Source organism: Urocampus carinirostris, chromosome 20 (genome assembly GCF_059441175.1).
Source record: "Urocampus carinirostris isolate Australia breed hairy pipefish chromosome 20, RoL_Ucar_1.0, whole genome shotgun sequence".
NCBI classification, from domain to species: Eukaryota; Metazoa; Chordata; class Actinopteri; order Syngnathiformes; family Syngnathidae; genus Urocampus; species Urocampus carinirostris.
Window position 1 is genome coordinate 14,358,840 of NC_142368.1, and position 23,227 is coordinate 14,382,066.

At 39.1% G+C, this 23,227-nt stretch overlaps 2 protein-coding genes across 3 annotated transcripts; one reads left to right on the forward strand and one right to left on the reverse strand.

The window, feature by feature from the left end:
* Positions 1-352: 352 nt before the first annotated feature.
* On the reverse strand, positions 353-13,618 carry ints9 (integrator complex subunit 9). The gene is made up of 17 exons (XM_088324733.1): positions 13,490-13,618; positions 12,617-12,744; positions 12,485-12,545; positions 12,360-12,422; positions 12,133-12,272; positions 11,984-12,070; positions 10,593-10,713; positions 10,371-10,505; positions 9,128-9,239; positions 8,886-9,066; positions 7,456-7,516; positions 4,690-4,861; positions 2,942-3,066; positions 2,686-2,853; positions 1,451-1,549; positions 630-767; positions 353-566 (listed from the first exon to the last, which is right to left on the reverse strand). Exons 1-17 carry the CDS (start codon positions 13,496-13,498, stop codon positions 390-392), a joined length of 1,977 nt encoding a protein of 658 aa, XP_088180859.1. The 5' UTR covers positions 13,499-13,618; the 3' UTR covers positions 353-389.
* On the forward strand, positions 13,619-23,218 carry pla2g7 (phospholipase A2, group VII (platelet-activating factor acetylhydrolase, plasma)). Of its 2 annotated transcripts, none has more exons than XM_088324738.1 (11): positions 13,619-13,943; positions 16,240-16,334; positions 16,407-16,557; positions 16,621-16,714; positions 16,799-16,867; positions 19,000-19,165; positions 19,231-19,344; positions 19,440-19,531; positions 21,314-21,484; positions 21,551-21,699; positions 22,719-23,218. In XM_088324738.1, the coding sequence occupies exons 2-11, from the start codon at positions 16,242-16,244 to the stop codon at positions 22,817-22,819; spliced, it is 1,200 nt and encodes a 399-aa protein (XP_088180864.1). In that variant the 5' UTR covers positions 13,619-13,943; positions 16,240-16,241; the 3' UTR covers positions 22,820-23,218. The 2 variants fall into 2 exon arrangements, with proteins under 2 accessions (XP_088180864.1, XP_088180863.1); XM_088324737.1 differs by having other exon boundaries at positions 13,620-13,943; positions 16,209-16,334.
* Positions 23,219-23,227: the final 9 nt, after the last annotated feature.

Below are 23,227 nucleotides of genomic sequence, written 5' to 3' on the forward strand. Positions count from 1 at the left end.
TTTCTTGAATGCAATAGTTGTACGCACTACTTTTCTTTTTTCACCAGTAGCAACTTTGCTGCTTGCACTGACTTTCTTCTGAGGCATAATTAGAGGCTAAAACACTTGGTACACCTATATTAAAAGCAAAAGCAAAACGAAAAGAGCGATCTACACCCGTACGCCGCTCAGCATGGCACCCTAGCGTACGCACTCACGCACTACCGGCGTTCGAACTCCGATTTTTTTGACCGAACAGCGAAGCAAGAATTTCTCGAAATTTTTGGTCGGACTCTGATTTGTTCGAACTGAGAGGCGTTTCGAAAACCGAGGTTACACTGTATACAACGAGGGGTAGAAATGAGTACCCAGCTTACGTATCAAAACCCTTTAATAAGCGATATGTTACTTCAGATTTTCTGCAGGTAGCGTAGCACCAGGTCCCTGAGCGTGGTGCGCAAAGGCTCGTTGTTGTCACACACGATGTGAGTGCCGTCTTCTTCCAGCTGGATGAGCGTGTCCTCGGCCTGCAGGTGGAGTATGTGGCCGTCCGCCGTCTCTTCCACTTTGACCTCGGTGATGCCGTGCTGCGAAACCCATTCCGTTTGATCTCGCTCGTCATCACATCGGTAAAATATGTGAAGTCAAACCTTTTGCAAAGTCGACAGGAAGGCTTCCAAGGGTACAGCTCCGCTTAGTAAGGGTTTGGGCGCCTGACCTGCGGGCGGCTCCTCGATCACGCGCTTTCTTTTCTTGGTAGGAGGGGCTGGAGGTGGCTTTGGAACTGACTGGTGTACATTTGTAATTTTATTACATTCACGTGACATTTAAGCAGGGTTGGGTAGGGTTACTTTAACTGGATTACTTTCAACTACTTTTGGATTACTCCAATAGCAAATATGCTAATAAAAGACAGAAGAAACTAAATATGAATCAAATGATGACTCACAACACGTGGTAAGCTTTCTCTCCTGGCTTTGATCTCTTTGATCTCCGGCAAAACGAACATAAAATGCGACGGAAACAAAAAGAAAATAAATCCAAACAGCTTGCCAACATCATTTTTGCCGTTCCATGTGTTCCGTTACTCCCCAAGCCTGCACAAAATGTTGTAATTTTATTCATATTCTGTTTATTTTGTCTTTTATTAGCATATTTGGTATTGGAGTAATCCAAACGTAATTGAAAGTAATCCAATTAAAGTAACCCTACCCAAACCTGGTCATAATTTTATTCATATTTAGTTTCTTTTGTCTTCTATTAGCATATTTGTTATTGGAGTAATCCAAAAGTAATTGAAAGTAATCCAGTTAAAGTAACCCTACCCAACCCTGGTCATCATTTTATTCATATTTAGTTTCTTTTGTCTTTTATTAGCGTATTTGGTATTGGAGTAATGCAAAAGTAATTCAAAGTAATCCAGTGAAAGTAACCCTACCCAACCGTGCATTTAAGTTCGACTTGAACTCACCATCAGCGTGTGCTTGTTATCTTTTGAATGCAACATGGCCGAGACGGTCGCCACGGAAACGCCGGGTTTGACCTCAGTGGGCACCAGGGAGTTGGCCAGCTAAGAACAAAAATGATTTCCAGGTTTTTTCACAGGCAGAATAAAAATGTATATATTAATATGTATATGGATAAATAGAATGAAAAAAGACTTCCCTGATTTAAAAAAAAATAAAATAAAACTCACTTTAATATTTACCATACAAATTAAATGTGTACATCCAGGACTTTTTGAATAAGTAAAAAAAAATAGAAAATATTTCCCTGATTTTTCTTATATTAAAAAAGAATTTTAATATTTACAATAAAAAAAACATCGAGGATTTTTTTTTTCATATTTAAAACAGGTACATTAAAAATGTATAAGTAAAATCAAGACTTTCAGGTTCTTGATAAGCAGGTCGGTACCTTGCATGGCTGTCGCCGCTATCCATGTGTGAAATGTAATAGGTAAGTGTGAAGCACATTGTAAAGCGCTTTGGGAGGTCTCGGTGACTTGAAAAGCGCTAGATAAATGCAGACCAGTTAATATTTACAGTTGATTTGTTTGTCTTACATAATATTTCCAGATTTGTTTTTAAATATATAGACAATTATAGAAGATGATAGATAGCCAGCCAGCTGGCCGGACAGACGGGCAGCCAGCTAGCTGGCCGGACAGACGGGCAGCCAGCTATCTAGCCGGACAGACGGCCAGCCAGCTATCTAGCTGGACAGCCAGCTAGCCGGACAGACGGACAGACAGACAGACAGCCGGACAGACAGCTAGCTGGACAGACAGAGAGACTTTATTCTCCCCCATAGGGAAATTCACACTTCACCAGCAGTACCCTTGTGTTAAAAAATAAAATATAAGATATAGAATACAAAAATACCCAATATAACTCGTTAATAAAGAGCATTTAAATAGTGTTACGAACAATACACACTGTAAAAAAATAGGGTAATATGCAAATGTAGGGTTGGGGTTTAATGTGGTGTTTTTACTCCCCCGGGTGGAGTTAAAGAGCCTCATGGCATAAAACAGTTAAATAAAATATAAAACCTTTTGGATTTTTCAAGTATAATATATATATTAAACGTCCAGGATTTAGAATTACATTTTAAATAAGTAAATTTAAATATGTTAATAAATGACATTAAAAAAAAACACTTCAGGGATGTATTTTTTCACGCATCTCTCTTTGTCGGTTTCACCTCGGGTAGAATATAAACACGCTCGTAGCGCCTCCGGAAGGGCAAACTGAGAACGGAGCAGCGCCGATAGGCCATTGGCGGGGGCTGCAGCTCCAGCATCAGGTCGGAGCGATGAGACTGAGTCATCGGAGGTTGGGTATACTGTTCCGGGCACACCACGTGGACAGGCTGGACAAGCCGGTAAATATTTTTTAAGAGAAGACATAACCGTTGCGTCAAAAGTGCGACACCTTATTAACTAGCTTCAGCGTCTTACCTGGACCTCCTTGAGCAACTTAGAAACTTGGTGGAAGTTGAGTCGCGTGTCGATGGGACAATACACACACTTCATGGCCAGCGGCTGGTAGGGCGCCAAAGCATCCAGGTAGGAGAAGTCGGGTTCTGATGGCACAAAGCAAAACCTCAGATCACGGGGCAGTTTTTTTCTAGTGACAAAGTGTTATAATTCACAACTAGTGGTTACTTAAGCTTAGAATGGAGTAGAATACTGTGCATTGTGAAGGATTTTATACATTTGACTATAAAGGATTTTATACATTTGACTATAAAGGATTTTATACGATTGACTCATAATGCAATGAAGATTTTCACTGAGTAGGCTTTAGTTCAATGACAGGTCAGGCTGGGCTGTTCCAAATGCAAAATATTTTGTCTAGTTCTGTTGATAATAGGACTCTGACAGAGGACGGCAGGCTTTGTTTTGAGAAACGCTCGCCGTTGTTTTGAGGAACCACAGACATCGGGACGCTCGTCTCTGAGATTGTGAAGCCCACGTTGGGCTTCCTTGGCACGCCCATGGGAGGAGCTGGCACACCATTGTGCAGGGAGAAGATGGCCAACGAGAGGAGAGAGCTAAAGGACTTTAGAAGAGAGCCCCAGACTCAACAGACACTAATTCGGCTGTTTTCGATGGAGTACACATAGTTAAATTGTTAATGAAATTAAATCTGCCCCCGTGTGGAAGTGTCGGCTCTCTTGTCCATCTTTTCCGTCAAGAAGCGAGCGCGCATAAATCGTTGGGTGAATATAGGTTGTGTTTGGTTAATGGAGTCACATAACTAATTCGAACAATTTGGTTAACGCTACATTTTGATATTTAATTACCAACAATTGTAAGAAGACATTATACAGAAGCTCAGAGGATACCACTCAAAATTCGGACTGCTTTTTCTATTTACAGTATATATATATTTTTTTTCTTCTTATTTAAAGCGATATCCTTTTATTCAAATGAACAAAGTATTTTTGCACCACCGGTGTTCATTTGAGCTGTAAAAAGTGATGGGTCCCGGGGACTCGCATGTTCAAAAATCTATGGGTCCCAACAGAGATCTATGGCTCCCCAAAATTTATCGAGGTTGAAATTGTAAATCGGCGACAAATATATAATATAAATCTATATATTCATTCAGTTTTAATCATCAAATTATTAATTCATTTCTGCATCAAATTATTGTTGGTAATATACCGATTAAAGGGATAACCACAAACCTGTCTTTTTTTTTATTTTCTCCTTTTATACTTCCTTTTTTTCTTAACTTCTTTATACAACATAATTCGTAATATCAATCATCAAAGCAAGTGAGCCGTTTGAGAGCCGGCTCTTTTTAATGAGTTGAGCCAAAAAAGCCGGTTCTCTAAAAAAAAGACGGACTTCATTTCACTCCACGACGTGCAGACGAAAACTTGAACCGCGAGACCAAAACGAAAATGCCCGACGAAAAGTTTGGAGTGCAGTAAATCTTTGTTAGAAAAAAGTAATTGGGTAATAATGACAATTTTGTGGCAAAAAGGTTGCGTCCCTGGGACGCACGTTGATTTGAGACGATGCGTCCCCCAAAAAAAATGATGCGTCTAGGACGCAAGGACGCCGGCAAACCAGAACACTGTACCACTGGAAGTCGAAATATAACCCACATTGGAGCTTTAACTTCCCAAGAGCACACATATGGACGCACGTTCTTAGGAAGTTTAAGCGATTCTTTTATATTGCGTGCTGGTCACCAGTGAAGATGATGGTGTTGAGGCTGGATTTCCCCCACAGCTCCATGAAGTGGACCACGTCCCCAAAGCGCAGAGAAGGGTGGCCAGTGAACACCACGCAGGGTTGGCGAAAGTCGCTGCTGAAGTCGCCGTGGATGCTGGGGTAGTGTTTCAGCTTGTTGCTTTGGATCAACTGAAGGATTAGCACATGAGTTGGTTACGTTTTTAGCACTGCAACAATCATGTATATATCGTAAATTCCGGACTATAAGCCGCTACTTTTTTCCCTAACTTTCAATCCTGCGGCTTATTTAGTGATGCGGCCAATTTATGTCATTTTTCTAACGGCTGCTAGCGGCGCTCGAGTGTTGCTACCATTAACTGCCCTGTCAAAGCTATATTATTATTAAAGCTTTGAAAACTCTCCCGGTGTACCGTCTTTCTTTGTAAATATGTGTAACCCATGTATAATATGTATTTGCAACTGTAATGTATTTATTTTAGACACTTATTCTGATATGTTTTGCACGGGTGAACGAAAAATGAGGGGCGGAACAAACGCGGGGTGACGATTTTAAGTGGGGACCGCTAAAGGTGAGGGAAAGACAAGGAAAGAAGAGTGGGTAAAAAGTTGGTTCAAGAAAAAGGAGTTGCGTGAGTAAATGTGTTCATCTGATATATTTTTCCCACCCTTACCTTTGGAAATATACACTTTTTTTCCTTGGATTACTTTCAACGGGACCCGGACTCTGCAGGTCTGCATCAAACCTTAAGTACCGGTATCATTTTCCGTTCATTTTGCCGGCTGTGATTTTTGGACTGTGGACTTTGATGAAGGACATTTAGTTTCAATCGCGGGACTTGCAGTCGGGTTTGGGTTAATTTTGTGTTTGTGTTACATGTTTAAATGTGGGTGTGTGCGGCTTATATACAGGTCCGGCCTGTGTATGTACAAATTCAGTTTTCCTCTCAAAATATGTTGGGTGTGGCTTATAATCAGGTGCGCTCTATAGTCCGGAATTTACGGTGTGTATATATATATATATATATATATATATATATATATATATATACACACGAGATTTTTGGGGATCTTATCTGATAACCCAATAATGCTTTAATTTAAATCAGCATTCTGGACTATGAGGGGGACCTAAAACCCAGAATTTGCTAGAATTTTGAATGAGCGCCTTACAATGTGTTGCACCTTATCGACCGGAAGATACGGTACGAAAAATTGGAAAGAAATAATTACAATGAATTGCTACCAAGTATGGTAACAATTTATGAATTAATTGATTTAGTGGTGGTACCAGATTTTATGATAATTAAGTTATATGCAACTCTAGCTCTTAGAGTGGTTTTCATTTAATGTGCCTTATAGTCAGTCTGGTAACCTTAATAAATGAAAAATATCTCACAAAATACCCTAGGGCACAGGTGTCAAACAGGCGGCCCGCGGGCCAGATCAGGCCCGCTAAGGGATTGAATCCGGCCCGCGAGACAACACTCAGCAGAGAAGCGCAAGACAAAAACAAGCTGCAGGTTGAAATATGTCAACTTGCTGTTACCAAAGCCAGGTGCCTCTCACAAAGACACTGTACTTGTATATTTCTCTCTCTCTCTCTTTCTTTTCCACCCCTTTTCTTCCACTCACTGTCTCTGTCTCTTTCACTCTCTATGTCTCTCTTTTTCTCTTACTTTGTTGCTCTTTGTCTCTTTCTCTCTCTGTGTCTTTTAGCCTCTTTTGCTCTAACATCCTTTTTTCTTTTTCGCTCTATTCTTTTTCTCTCTTCCTACCCTTCACGCTTTCTTTTCTCTCTTCTCTCCTTCTGTCTTTCTATTTCTCTTTGGATTTTTTTCTTCCTCTCCCTTTCTTTTCCCCCTCTCTCATGACTTTTTATCTTTTGTTTCTCATGCTCTCTCTCTCTTTTTCTTTCTTTGTCCCACCCTCTCCCCTTTTCCCCTCCCTCTTTCTCTTATTTCTTCATCTCTCTTATTCTTTCTCTTGAATCTACTAGTCCGGCCCCCGACAGAATGCATGTTCTATCGTGTGGCCCCAGAGTTCAAATGAGTTTGACACCCCTGCCCTGGGGGATGGTGCCCTTTATAATCCAATGCATTTTATAGGCCAGAAAATACTGTATACCAAGATAGAACGTTTGTTGGATATAACCATTTATGAAAATAAATTAATTGATCATGTATTGTTTAAAACGATAGGGAAGCATGTTTATCTACCAGTGTCTTAATTTTATATTATAAGGGAAATAACTGGTAATAATAATATTAATCAAATATATACTTAATTTCGTGTAAAAAAAATCTTGAGTCAGAAAAACAACCAACATGTAGGGACTTATTTTTTTTAAGAATTTTGAAAATAAAAAAAGGGAAATATTTAGCGTTTCATCATGAGTTTTTTTCAAATATATATTGAGAATTTGGATGATTTTAGTGGGTTTTGTTCTTCTAAAAATTACAATTTATTGTAAAAAAAAAAAAAAAAAAAAAAAAAAGATTATTCTCAAAGAAACTCCATGCCGTTGGTGCACTATTAAACTTTTCTTTTTACTTTATAAAAAACATTAAAATTATAAAATTAAACATAAAATAAATGGTAAAATAAAAACAATTCAATACAAATTAACAAATACAAAATTTAAAACAAAGTCATAAAATCAAAATCATAAAACAAAAAATTAAAAATTCATGAATGTGAGTGCCCCAATTTGTTGTTGTAGTGTCCAGAAATCTACTGAAGTGGAAATTATCTACACAACACACCTCTGCATGGGGGAATGGAGGCTCCGGAAGATACACCTTTGACTGCTTGTTGTGACAGAGCCTAAAATATAATTGAAAAAAAAAAAACAGACAGGTGCTTAAAAAACTATTCAGTGTTGTTTTTTCCAGCTATGGCAAGTCACTTTTATTTGAATAACCATTAATCACAGAAAAAGCTGCACAGATTACCATTACAACATCCCCTGATCTGAAACCTACATGGGGGCAAGGAAAAACTCTATGAACCTCAGCATTGAGAAAATATAAGAAAACCTTGAAAAATACCGCACATGGGGTAATACCAGTGCTCCCTGTAAGCTGCGCGCATGCGCAATTGCGCACTGCTCGCACATTCTCAGCGCACAAGAAAATCTAGCCAGCGCACAAAAATGAGGGCTCAAAATTACTAATTAAGAAGCGACTTAAGTCAAAGTTACAGTGCATGAAGGTAAAAATACACGGGTTCCCCCGACGTTGTGTCCTAAATGCGGTATTTTGAAGTCGAGTCGAATTAGAACAAAGTTGAGTGGAGTTTGTCGAGAACCGGCTTCTTCGGCTCGGCTCACTAAAAGGAACCGGCTCTTTCGGCTCCTAAACGGCTCTTCGGGTTGTTTCTGCTTCTTTAATCCCAACATGACCAACTATTTTGCAAAATAAAGCACAAAATGAAGGGGGGAATAGAACAAAAAAGAAAAAAAATACCAAAATGAAAAAGTAGTGAAAAGCTGAGAAAAAAAGAAAAGAGAAAAAAGAAGGAAAAATTTAGAAAAAAGCCAAAAAAAAGAAAAGAAAGAAATGTAGGAAAAAGGTAAAAAGAGAACAACAAGAAAAAAGTAACAGCTAGGAAAAAAATAAACACAATGAGATTTTCTTTAAAAGGAATTTTAAAAAAGTAGAAAAAAAACACGGAAAAAAGAAGAAAAAGTTTGTGTTGCATTCAAATAATTTCCGATTATATCAAGTGAATATTGTTGCCAACATTGTACTTCCAGTAAAAAATGTGATTAAGTACAGTTCTGTATCTTACAACCGACTCAATAAGCCCCCCAAAATGTTAATATTATGCGACAAAATATATCAGGAAATAAAAAGAAATGGATATCTTGTGAAAGAATTGTAAGAACAAACAACGTTTGTCGGCCGTACAACCTTTGCAATCGTACATGAGTCAATTCATTCAAAAGAGAAAAATCATTTTGCATTGCCGGAAACTCACTAAAATGTAACTTGATGTCAAGTTTTGGACATGTTTGATAATAATTTAGTTGCCACACTTGGGATTATGGTTGCTCACTGTTGTTTCAAGCGCTGCTCACCAACTTTGTGTTAACGCTCAGAACCGTAAGGAAAATTACAGGGAACATTGGGTAATACCCCTTCCAAGATGGCCTGTCTGCAATGGATGTAACAAGGGCATTAACTCCTCTCACCATTCAGCAAATATTTGTGAGAACTCCAGGGAGCTGTTAGCGACCGGCGAGATGAAGTAAAAGGGCGTGGTGCCGAGGTTGGCGCTGTCAATGAATTGGTACAGACACTCGAGCAGGTCGTAGATCACGCCAGAGGAATAACACGGCACCAGCACGTTCCCCCCGGCGCGTATCGTCATGGCTAAAAGTGACAGAAAAAAATAAAATCATCAAGAGATTTATATTTGGTTTGACTAACTTACCGAGATTGCTGCAGAATTCCCCCAGCATGCCGTCTGGGTTGGCAGTGGGCATCTGGGTGAGGCCTGTCAGAATGAGAACGTCGCTGTTCTTCAGGGAACTTTGGTCCATGGGCTGAAAAAAAAAAAAGAACAAACCTGGATGAGTTTCTATAAAAAGGAGCCGAGCAGTGTTTCCTCTAAGCTGTGCGCGTGCGCAATTGCACACTGCTCGCACATTCTCAGCACACAAAAATGAGGGCTCAAAATTACTAATTAAGAAGCGACTTAAGTCAAAGTTACAGTGCATGAAGGTAAAAATACACGGGTTCCCCTGATGTTGGGTCCTAAATGCGGTATTTGGAAGTCGAACAAATTTGAGTAAAGTTAGTAGAGTATGTCGGGAACCGGCTTCTTTGGCTCGGCCCACTAAAAGGAACCGGCTCTTTCGGGTCCTAAACGGCTCTTCAGGTTGTTTTTGCTTCCTTAATCCCAACATGACCAAATATTATATAAAACTATGCACAAAATGACTTAAAGGGAGGGGGTAAATATAACAAAAAAGAAAAAAAATACCAAAATGAAAAAGTAGTGAAAAGCTGAGAAAAAAATAAACAAAAGGAAGAGAAAAAAAGGACAAATTTTGAAAAAAGCCATAAAAAAAAGAAAAGAAAGAAACGTAGTAAAAAAAATAAAAAGAGAACAAAAAGAAAAAAGTAGCCGCTCGGAAAAAATAAAACACAATGAGATTTTTTTAAAGGAATTTAAAAAAAGTCGAAAAATAAACACGGAAAGAAAAAGTTTGTGTTGCAATCCAATAATTTCCAATTACATCAAGTGAATCTTGTTGCCAACATTGTACTTCCACTAAAAAATGTGATTAAATACAGTTGTGTATCGTGCAACCGACTCAATAAGCCCCCAAAAATGTTAATATTATGCGACAAAATATATCAGGAAATAAAAAGAAATGGATATCTTGTGAAAGAATTGTAAGAACAAACGACGTTTGTAGGCCGTACAACCTTTGCAATAGTACATGAGTCAATTCATTCAAAAGAGAAAAATCATTTTGCATTGCCGGAAACTAAGCAAAATGTAAGTTGATGTCAAGTTTTGGACATGTTTGAGAATTAATTATCTTGCCACACTTGGGATTATGGTTCCTCATTGTTGTTTCAAGCGTTGCTCACCGACTTTGTGTGAACGCTCAGACCCGTAAGGAAAATGACAGGGAACAATGGAGCCGAGGAAATATACCACTCACCTGCGGGTGTGTGGTCAGAAGGGACGACCCGGATATGTAGGAAACCTTTTCGTGATGTGACTGGATAATCCAGTTGGAGCTCCCCAAAGAGTAGCCGGAGCTTAAAGGGGAGACTTGAACAGCGCCAAACAACTCCTTCAATGGAAAAAAAAACAAAAAACCTTTGACGAATTCACTAAATGGCATCGTAAAGTCGACCTCAACTCACTCATCGTTTCTTACCACTTTTTGCGAATAACCCACAAGTTGCACCTTGCTGAGGGCGGAATTGACTTCCTGCATGCCATAACACTGTTTCCACGTCCAAACGTCGACGGCGTCTTTGAGTGGTCCAGGAAGCAACCTGGATGTTTGAAGGTCATGTGACATCAATCAATCATAAGCACTATTTTTGTTATAATACAGTAGACCCTAGGGATACAATATTCCATTTTGAGGTGGACATTGAAAAGTGAAAATGCTCTTAGTTTGGCTCCCGTAAATTCCGGACTATAGAGCGCACCTGATTATAAGCCGCACCCACCACATTATAAGAGGAAAACAGATTTTGTACTTACACAAGCCGCACCTGTATATTAGCCGCATGCGCCCACATTAAAAAATGTAACACAAACACAAAATTGACCCAAACCCGACTTTATGTCTCGCGATTGAAACTAAATGTCCTTCATTAGTACACAGTCCAAAAATCACAACCGGCAAAATGAACGGAAAATGATACCGGTACTTAAGGTTTGATGCAGACCTGCAGAGTCCGGGTCCCGTTGAAAGTAATCCAAGGAAAAAAAGTCTATATTTCCAAAGGTAAGGGTGGGAAAAATATATATTCGCTATTGTCCGCCGCGTCCACAAACAGGTCTGTCTGTTCCTCACCTTTACCGGTCCCCACTTCCCCATCACACCGCGTTTGTTACGACCCTCCTTTTTCATTCGCCCGTGCAAAACATATCAGAATAAGTGTCTAAAATAAATACAAATAAATACATAAAAATATACAGTTGCAAACACATATTATACATGGTTTACACATATTTACAAAGAAAGACGATACACCGAGAGAGTTTTCAAAGCTTTAATAATAATAATATAACTTTTATCCCAAACGGTTCCTGTGACAGGGCAGTTAATGGTAGCAACACGCTAGCAACACAGTAAACGGGTCTGGTAAAGTTTACGTGCAGTAGTTCTGTTTCCTTCTTTATCGGACTGCCCGATTGCTTTTAGCTTGAAAGCTGCGTCATGTGCCTTTCTTTTTGCATTTTGCATGATGAGGGTGTGTTTACGCTAATTTAATTTATGCACAAGCCAAGAAGTTGCAGTCTTCCTCGGCGCATATATTCCACCGGTCTAAATCTTACCTTTTGTACTTGAGCGCCGCTGGCGGCCGTTAGAAAAATGACATAAATTGGCCGCATCACTGAATAAGCCGCAGGGTTGAACGTTTGGGGGAAAAAGTAACGGCTTATAGTCCGGAATTTACGGTAATTGTGTTTTGTTTACAGTTGACATCCACATCTTATTTCATCCCGTAAAGTGAAAACAAGTCGGGTCGCCGTATTGTACAATAAAAAAAGGTGTCTAAGACTCAAAGTCCTGTGTATAAGAAAACTAACCTTTGTATTTCCTTCTTCTTCCACGTGGTAGCAGACTGAGCTTTAGGAACTCTTTCCATGAACTTGACAAGCTCTTCCATCAACAACCTGGACAAAAGAATGAACTCCACTAAAATGTCCCAAATAGTTGGGTGGAAAATTATCTTGACCTTCCTATCTGTAGGGTGGGTTCTGTGGCGTAGACCGTGCCAGTGAAGCCGGTGTTTTCTGTGATATAAGGCAGGGCCATCATGCAGTGGTAGTTGGAAATCAGGATGACGTCAATTGTTGAAAGGTCCAGCAGTTCTCTCTGAAGAATTACATCAGATTTGATCATATCATGTATTACTAAACAGACTTTGTGGACATTTTAGTGGTTAATGTTTAAATGCATTACCTCAGGGAGGCAAAACTCCGGCTGCGAGTCTACAAACACTCTGCCTGCACATTCTTTCAGTTCCTGAAACAAATGCATTTATATATTTTGGGACTGCAAAAACCATAATATTCAAAATGAGCAACCTTTTCCAGGTTTACACTTCCGTCTTTCGCACTCCAACCTGGTAGCTTTGAAAGTCTCTGACTAGAAAGGGAAAATAATCAATGCACGCGTTGTATAATAGTAAGTTTTGTGCACAATGGAAAGTGGCTCACCTGTGCACGAGGGGAAGAGGCAAGAAGTTGAGGACGGATGTTGTATCCAGTCCACAATCCAACATGATGGTGGTGGATTTGAATTTGAGCACATTGCAAGGCAGTGTGGGGTGTCCAGAAAGACAGTACTAGTAGATAAAACATGTTTTTTTTGCAGGAACATAAATACATTGTGACGTGGTATATAACCAGGGTTGGGTAGGGTTACTTTAACTGGATTACTTTCATTTACTTTTGGATGACTCCAATACCAAATATGCTAATAAAAGACAAAAGAAACTAAATATGAATCAAATGATGACTCACAACACGTGGTAAGCTTTCTCTCCTGGCTTTGATCTCTATGATCTCCGGCAAAACGAACATCAAACGCGACAGAAACAAAATGAAAATCAATCCAAACAGCTTGCTAACATCATTTTTGCCGTTCCATTTCATATTTAGTTTTTTAAAGTAACCCTACCCAACCCTGTATATAACAACCAGGGTTGGGTAGGGTTACTTTAACTGGATTACTTTCAATTACTTTTGGATTACTCCAATACCAAATATGCTAATAAGAGACAAAAGAAACTAAATATGAATAAAATGACTGAATTTTGTGCAGGCTTGGGGAGTAACGGAATACATGGAACGGCAAAAATGATGTTGGCAAGCTGGAGTAATCCAAAAGTAATCGAAAGTAATCCAGTTAAAGTAACCCTACCCAACCCTGTATATAACAACTTCAAATTTGCAACATTTCAGTGCAAGATAGGATACTAGTAGCTACGCTAAGAACACCCGCTGTGGCATTGCAAAACATTTAACTTTTTATTTATTTAATAGTTCAAGATACGCAAAAAAATTACATTTTCAAAACAGAAGACTTACCAATTTCATTTTGCAGTTAATACGAAGACCATAATAAACTAATACCGGAAGAGTAACGTATCACTTTCTTCTTCGCACACTTACTCAGTGGCTTACACAACATGGCGCCACCTATCGTGTGGCGGGTTCAGAATTATTAATATACTTCCGGGGTTTTGTTTATTTTCCTCAAGAGACAATTGGAACATTTTTTTTACTCAGGCTACATGAGTGAAGCAGCAGACGTAGAAATAATTTAAAAGGCACCTGTATACCCGCTTTTTTTTAGAATTCTAAAGTAGAAAACAATCGGAATGCTCGGAGCCGGCATAGCCTTTAACTTGCCATTCGAACCTGGCGTAAACACTCCCCATTGCCTCACATTTTTAACCAGATCGGACAAGTGCACTAAATGTTGCGACATGGACTACAGAAACTTTGCATAAGAGACATCGAACCGTTTTTTCCTTCTCAGGTGAGTTCCGATTTCAGTTTAGAGGTCATTTGCGCCCTCGATTTAAACGTATTCAAAGTTAGTGATTAAGTTATAAATAAACGTATTATTCGCCCTGAAATGATCATTTCTGAACTAAAGTTAAAATCATTGCGACTATTTTTAACCGCAAGTCGAAAAGTATATAAATTCTGATTCTCGTGGACTTCGCTCGAAGCAAACATGACCTGGGAGAAATCACATTTCTAAACATGTTATTAAAGTGACAGTGTGTAAAAACTCACCATTATGCAGTAGTTTATTTTCTAGCTTAGAATGGAGTTTGTGCATTAGGAGAAGACGCACTATGGAATCCCAGAGGATTATTTCATCTCTCATTAGCTGCACCTCTTATCCTCAGTAGGGTCGCGGGGGTGCTGGAGCCTATCCCAGCAATCATTGGGCAGTAGGCAGGGGACACCCTGAACTGGTTGCCAGCCAATCACAGAGCACACAGGGACAGACAACTCGCTCGCTCATCCACACCTAGGGACAATTTGCATGTCTTCAGAATGTGGGAGGAAAACTGAGTGCCCGGAGGAAACCCACGCAAGCACAGGGAGAACATACAAACTCCGCACAGGAAGTCCGGTTGCTGGATTTGAACCCACACAGGAGGTTCCCAAGACCTTAGAACTGTGCCGCGCACACACACTAACCACTGCGCCGCAGTGCTGCCGAAAGGATTATAACTTGGCGAAATTCGGAAGCCTACTTGTAATTATTTTTTTGCAAAAGCAAGGATGAAGCAGCCAAAGCCAGTTGCTAATACACCCCGGCAACTAAAACATGAGCCAACTGTATACATGACTGAAAAGAGCGAATAGAGTTGGTCAGAGCTGGTGTAAACCATTAACTTTAGCAGTGGCCAGAAGTTACTAAAAAGGCTAAAATTAGAAAGCAAAAGCAAACCAAAATTTATTTGACAAGCATCGGGACGCTGAATCACAAAACATAAGCTGTGGAAGGCGAGTGACACTGAAGTAATAAAGTAACCTTTTATTTTCACTTAGCCGCTAACAATAGATATAGCAGCAAGGCATAGGCTGCTATCAAGTGGCACACATGAGTGGCTAAAGAAGGAAAGAGGCGCAAGTCATTAAAGACAAAATGTGTAATATAATCACCATTTTTTAAAGTTTGTAAAAGATAGTAAAATGTGTTTTTGCTGATTATTTGAATCAAGTTCAGTCAAAAACGAAGTATTTTTTTTTTTTTTACACCATTAGGGTTTGCAATTTAATACATACCGGGGCTTTAAAGAGACTATGTGTTATGTTTTACCGCTAGATGTAAAGTTATTGTATAGTTCAAATGAAAAGGAGTCCTAAAAGACTCAAAGTGACCAAAATAAAATGTTCTCAAGTTTTTTGCAAAGAAAATGTGGTGAGGGTGGGTGTCCAAAAAGAATAGAATATACCTTTATTGTCATTGTTACAAAATGGGTTAAAATATTGTGACAACGAAATTGGGCATGACACTCCAGTTTCACACATTCACAGTGAGGTAAAAAAGCCAATAATAATAATAATAATAATAAATTTCCTTTGTATTGTCATTCTTTGTAACAATGTACACAGAACGAAATGTCGATACACCTGACCCGTTGTAGCGAGTCGATGCAGCCGCAGCCAACAGAGGGCGCCGCCATTATACCAATTAGGTATGTCTAAGAAGATAAAGGAACAGAGAAGATAAGGTTATAGTTATAATTTACACAAAATTTACCCAAGAAATGTCGGCATATAGGATGTTACATACAGTTTGGTATCGTAGGGTTTGTGCAATATGCATTTGGTGCAAAAAAATAAAATAAAGGGGGGGTAAGTAAAATAAATAAGTAAAATAATAAAGAAATGGTGGAAGGAAGGAAAAAAAGGAGAAAAAGAAAAGAGGAAGAATGTGGAAAAAGAACAATAAAGGGAATAGGCAAGCAAATGGGTAAAAGGAAAAAGAAAAGAGAAAGAAAAGACCTAGTCTGGTATTTGGGATACCCTTAGCAGCAAGACTGCCAAAATAAATGTCACCCCCATCTTATGACAAATGAATACACATTTCTCCATTTAAACATGTTTTAAAATGAACGTTTCAATCATGTCATGTATGTTTTATTATTCAAATCAATGTTTTTCTTTGTATTTTCTTAACCACTGGGTATGCGCCTAATAATGCACTGTCCCTTTAAGCTCTTGCTTTCTTATGCAATATGTAATTGTGATCTGTCATTTGTCCCCCTTTTCAATATAGATTATTGACATCATCAAATTAAATTCTTTAGAAATGGGAAACATGTGCAACAACTTTGAAATCCCTCCACCCAAAGGCCCAAATGCTGCAGGATGCACAGACTTTATGATGGATCACACGTTGCAGGTAGGTTTTACCTTGGAAGATTGCAAAGCCAGAGCTGATGTTTTAGGATATCATTTTTTTTGTCCTTCACAGGGTAGCTTCCTTCGCCTTTACTACCCATGCCAGAAGACGGAGAAAGAAGAGATGCCAAACTGGATTCCAAACAGAGAGTACTTCAACGGGCTGGTGGATTTTATGAAAATCAACAGGACTTTTGGTGTGCGGCTATTCAACTGCCTCTTTGGTAATTCAGTGTGGTATTTACACTTAAAAGTCTTGGGTATTAACATCTCACCCCCTTTTCCAGGGTCCTTTAAGATCCCAGCCTATTTAGATGCTCCGTTTAAATCAAGTGAAAAATGTCCCGTTATTATTTTTTCACATGGTTTAGGGGCCTTCCGGTATGTACCGTTTTTTGGCAGTTTTGACACTTTCCAATGTATTGCACTTTGTTTGTATATATATGTTAATTTATAATTTTGCAGGACTTTGTATTCAGCCATATGTACAGAACTTGCATCTCAAGGATTCATTGTGGCTTCTGTGGAACACAGGTATGTATGCATCAACCGATTTTGCACATACACAAGCCGCACCTGTATATAAGCCGCATGCGCCCACATTTAAACATGTAACACAAACACAAAATGAACCCAAACCCGACTTCAAGTCCCGCGATTGAAACTAAATGTCCTTCATTAAAGTCCACAGTCCAAAAATCACAGCCGGCAAAATGAACGGAAAATGATATCGATACTTAAGGTTTGATGCAGACCTGCAGAGTCCGAGTCCCGTTGAAAGTAATCCAAGGAAAAAAAGTGTATATTTCCAAAGGTAAGGAAAAATCTATCAGATGAACACATTTACTCACGCAACTCCATTTTTTTGAACCAACTTTTTACCCCCTCTTCTTTCCTTGTCTGTCCCTCACATTTAGCGATCCCCACTTAAACTCGGCACCCCGCGTTTGTTCCGCCCCTCATGTTTTGCACGGGTGAACAAAAAATATCAGAATAAGTGACTAAAATAAATGCATTACAAAAATATACAGTTGCAAATACATATTATACATAGGTTACACATATTTACAAAGAAGGATGGTACACCGAGAGTTTTCAAAGCTTTAATAATAATAATATAGCTTTGACAGGGCAGTTAATGGTAGCAACACTCGAGCGCCGCTAGCGGTCGTTAGAAAAATGACATAAATTGGCCGCATCACTGAATAAGCCGCAGGGTTGAAAGTTAGGGGAAAAAGTAGTGGCTTATAGTCCGGAATTTACGGTATATACATATTAGACCCAAGTATATGATATGAATTCATTCAAACTGAAATTATGGGTGAGGCTAGAAACCTATAGTAATGGGTGGCTTATGTGTTGTATGCCCCCAGTACCCCAAGTAAAAAACAAAATATTGTAGAGTACTACTTATGTGTAATGCGCGTGTCTGAAACTTGTGACAAAATGTTAAAAGACACCAGGGCAGACACCTCTGAAAAGTTACCTGCCTCAACCATAAAGTTGCCTGCTCCATTTTTCACAACTTGAAACGCAATAAGGCGACTAATCGCAACAACAAAAAAAAACAACATTGTTGCAAAGTATTAAGGATTGTTAATCAGAATATATAACAGAACAACACTTTAAAATTAAGTTTATTATAAATCCACTTACAACATCGCTGTTTTCCATCTGTCATCAGTATGTACCTGTATTTACTCATCTTCATTCATGCAATGTTTGCATTACATCGTCTGCTAGAAGCAACGTGAACTCCTCTTTCCACGATGCTTTTAATGTACTTTTACATTTAGTAGCGTCATCAATTTTGTTAGCTTCTTTTGAATCTTCTGGGGCTGAGGTTTTGGCTTGATTTCTAACCACCTATCCTTTTTTCTAGTGTTCTCTGTGCGTCTACTTTGGAAAATGATATGCAAATTCATGACCTTATAACGCTCGGGAAAATCCGGAAGCACGAAGTTAGTCGATGCAGAGTATGCAAATTGCCAAACGAACTTCCGAAATTCCAAAATTTCCAAACCGAACAGAGATTTTGAAATTGGAATAAAGCAAACGTTTGACTTTCCTATCCTTGAAAAAGTTGTCAGACACCAGGGCGGGGACGTTTTGTAAGTTCTAAGCCCAACGGAAAAGGTCCACGCCCCGGGCATCCATCATTTCAGACACGGGTAATACTTGTGAATTACATATGAAGCTTCATCAGAGCAAGCATCAGGACCCATTGCAAATATAATTATTTATATCAAGTATGCATCACATTCTTTAAGATTTTGAACTATAGCAGGCGAAATGTATTGTGGGAAATTGTTCAGCCCAAAGCCTATTGGTATTTTCATGCCGCGACACAAATCAAGAAGAACCAGCATTTTATCTGACATCGACCAATACTGGAAAGGCATCTTGGAGGTTTAACTCCACTAACGCCCGAAAACTGGAAAGTTTAGAATTTTATATTCAATTTGTTGTCGTCAATGTTGTTTGATGGGGAAATGCTGTTAAAAGCGACCAAAAAAATATCATATTCCACAACCAAGGTGAAAACTGTAAAGTGAGGACATCGTATCCCGTATATTCACTCGTGCCTATACTTCCACGTCAAATGTTACTTTGAACTTTTTGGAGCATTTATGATTTGAATGCAACTGTTACTTTATCTCGCGCAGAGACCAATCAGCCTCTGCTACATATATCCTACGCCAAAAGAGCAAAATGGAGACAGCTGACAAGGATTCCACAAAAACGTCTCTCACAGACACCTTCGTAAGAGAATGGGTCTACTATAGAAGTTTGAAACCGGGAGAGGAAGAATTCCCCCTCAGAAACCAGCAAGTATGAAACCGAAGAGCAATTGGAGTTTGGAAAATCCGGACTTGAGAGTCAGGTGTCTTTTCCAGGTGCAACTAAGGGCGGATGAATGCATACGTGCACTTCAGAAACTCACGGACATCAACTCAGGGGCTCCGGTGCAGAATTCTTTGCAAACACCATTTGATTGGAAGACTTTGGAGGTAACAAATTATTTGTAACTTTTAAACAGAATCCCCTTCGATTATAAGACGGTACGTGTACCTTAAACTAATTTTTTATGTCTTGCTAAATACAGAACTCCATGGATCTTGGCAGAGTAGCTGTAATGGGCCATTCCTTTGGGGGTGGGACTTCTATTGAAGCTCTAGCAAAAGAATCAAAGTTTAAGTAAGTGTCAATTGTAGTGTGATGTTCCAATCCTATACTGGGCCCAATCAGCGTTTGTTACATTTGTTACAACCAAGCAACTTAGTCCTCACTTTTTCGTGTGCATTAATTTTCTTGGTAATTGCAAGCTTGTTTCCATTGTAATCATATTTTTGCTTCTACCTTTAGCATCACAGCAACCCATGGGACCTATAGCAAATACAGTACAAAAATATACCATAAATTCCAGACTATAAGCCACTACTTTTTTCCCAAATGTTCAGCCCTGTGTGTTCTACGGACGAATCAAAAATAAGGGGCGGAGAAAACGAGGCATGATGGGAAATGTGGTAAATCTGAGTTACCGGTAGATCTGTCTGTTGTCGCAGCGGACAATAGTGGATATATATTTTTCCCACCCTTAACTTTGGAAATATACATTTTGTTTCCTTGGATTACTTTCAATGGGAACCCGACTTTAGAAGTCTGCATCATACCTTAATTACAGGTATCATTTGCTATCTGTGATGTCAACTGTGATTCTGAATTTGTATACTATCTATGAAGATCCAATTGTGGAACTTTAAGTGTGGCCTGAGTTAAACTTGTGATTGTATTGCAGTAATGACTGTATCGCAGTAAGGGCGCGCGCGGCTTGTACACGGGTGCGGCTTGTATAAGTACAAAAGTGCCAAATCACTCAAAAAGTGGTATGAGCAGCATATAGTCAGGTGCGCTCTATAGTCCAGAATTTACGATAGTATTAAATCACCGACTCATTTTTTTTAAATGACCACACAGGATTGTGAACTGAAATATAAAAGCATTGTGGGAAATAGTTCAGACAACAGCATATCAGCATTTCCATGGTGCCGTGACACAAAGTCATCGTAGACCAGCATTTTATGACGTCTAAAGGGTTTTTAATGGCCAAATGTAAGCAATTTTTAAGGACTTTCAAAAGTAAAATTTTCTATTTCTCCTTACAATTAAAAGAAAATCTGGTGTGAATCAAGTATTTTGCAGTTTCATAAAAATATCTGATTTACACACAAGAATTATCTTTCTTGCGCATTTACCTAGACATAATATTTAGATCATCAGTGAATTTCAACTATTTGTGGATCTAAACAATGAGTGTGTAAATATTTTTGAGGTACCTCTCCTCATATACACGTTGGGTAAAATGACTGCAATTTAGAGCTTACATTTTGAATTGCAGGACATTTTCCCATTAAAATTTACCACTGGGAAATGCTTCGTTCATTTCTCGCATGGTCCATATTCAATACACATTTCATAGTGCCCTGTTGAAATGTAGCATGGACCTGTCCCGTAGGGGTTGATGACACTTCATAGGATAACGCCATACAAACTAATGTCAGCTGCAGTTAGTCACAAAGAGAAAATGCAATGGCAAGGCGAAGCCACTAGAAAGCGATGTCGGCATCATGTTTAAGTAGACTTGTCTACATGGAAATCATTTTAAACATTTACAAGAACTTCACACAAAATTCAAGCATTTTCAAGCACCTGTATGAACCCTGTGCCAGCGAATAGCAGTCAGCCACCCAAGAGATGTTACTTGTCATACGACACAAGAAAATGTGAATTTTTATCAAGTTTTCGGGCACACAAATTAATTTGTTGTTCATGTTGTATAGTGGATAAAATGCCGTGAATAGGGCCAAAAAAATATCTCATCTACACAGTGAACTAAAAACGTGGCAAATAGAATCTAAAATGAGGCACTTACTCGGTTGTTGTATAATCTATAATAAAATCTTCGTCTCTTCCTTTCAGATGTGCCGTCGTACTGGATGCCTGGATGTTTCCGTTAAAAGACGAAACCTTCCCTCTGATTAATCAGCCCATCTTTTTTATCAACTCGGAGAGGTTTCAGTGGGCGGAAAACATTAAACGTATTAAAATGTTGGATTCCACAGAGGTTGAGAGGAAAATGATTACAATCAGGTACCTCATGCATCAAAAACAAACCTATTAGTGACATTCTTTGACAGATTTGGTCTACTTCTCTAGGGGGACTGTGCACCAATCGTTCCCAGACTTCACCTTTCTGACGGGGAAATGCATAGGCAAGTTGATGAATCTCAAGGGAGACTTGGACCCACACATCGCGATTGAGCTCTCAAACGAAGCCTCGCTTGCATTTCTTCAACGGCACCTCGGTAAAAAATATATATATATATTTTTGACATTTAAAACGTGTACCGAATTTTCCGCACTATAAGGCGCACCTAAAAGCCTATATTTTTTTTCAAAAGCTGACCATGCGCCTTATAATACAGTGCGCCTTATATATGGATCAATATTAAGTCGCCAAGTCTTGCAACTAAGGCAAGCAGCCGCCGACTAGATTTTCCCCCGAAGGCCAAGTAGTCCGCGGTGTATGCTGGGATTTATATACCGGCGTTTCATTTCCTAACCAATGTGTCGATCATCATTTGAATCAGTCACCATTGGCTAAAGTTATTCGGAGGTAAAGGGGGCGGATCCTCACATAGGCTAAAGGGGTGAAACAAAGCCTGCAATTGTCCGAAAAAGATGAATGTGAATCACACGTTGGGTTGCACGACGGCATGGAGAAAACATTTTTTACTATTCTGAATTTGTAAATATTTTACTCTCCTGGATTTACTACACTCACGGTTGTAGAAGACCATGGTTACCTATCATTATTGAATGTGATGGCTGCAAGAGAACTTAGGTGAGCTATGTGGCTTTATATTTCCCCGGTATCTTGTTTTAGAACGATCTTGATGTTTCTGGGATGAGTCTATTTTTAAACTCAATTCAATTCAAAGTGTTTATTGTCACATGCACAGCAAAGAACCCCGTTTCCCTGCACAATAAAATTCTTACTTTGCTGTCCACACAGTTGACAGAAAAAAATAAAATGGAAACTAAGAAATGTTTGTTTGGTGACATCGTACGGACACCGCATCCGCACGTGTCTACGACACGTATTTGCTTCTTTGCAAGCTTTCGGAATGTTAAGGGGTAATAAGTTTGACTGAACTATCTGACTGTTTTGTCGACGTTCCCATTGTAGCGCCTTATAATCCGGTGCGCCTTATGTATGGAAAATATAGGACCAAAAACTATTTTTTGGGGGTGCGACCTATAACCCGGTGCGCCTTATAGTGCGGAAAATACGGTATTTCTTCTTATTCATGTTTTGTTGAAGGCTTGGAAAAGGACTTTAATCAATGGGACCATCTGATCGACGGAGACGACGAGAACCTGATACCGGGAACGAATGTCCCTTTGCTTCAGTCGGCCATGTGACAAGACTGTGATGGTAATTTTTTTGGAGCCTCTGCAACGTTGCGCCTTAGGATTGAGATAATCCCTCAATGTTAATCAAAGTCAGACTTCTATCTAAAGGGACTTTTGCGATCTGCACATAACTGACCAATTTCAAGTCTATTTATATTTGCGGATATTCACAAACATTTTAATCTTTTCAAAAGCAATACGTATTGGATCAAATTGTGGTTTTGTGTATTTTTTCAGCCAAAAGCGGAACAACCAATACAGGTGCAAAATGTACACAAACAATGTGAGATGTACTTTCATTTACAACAAATGCCCGCGCTGTATATTTATATGTAAAGCTGTGCTTAAATCTAGACGTTTTCTTCACTGCAGTCTATTTTTGTGTAATAAAACGGGTTTGTATCCAAACAGCAGTCT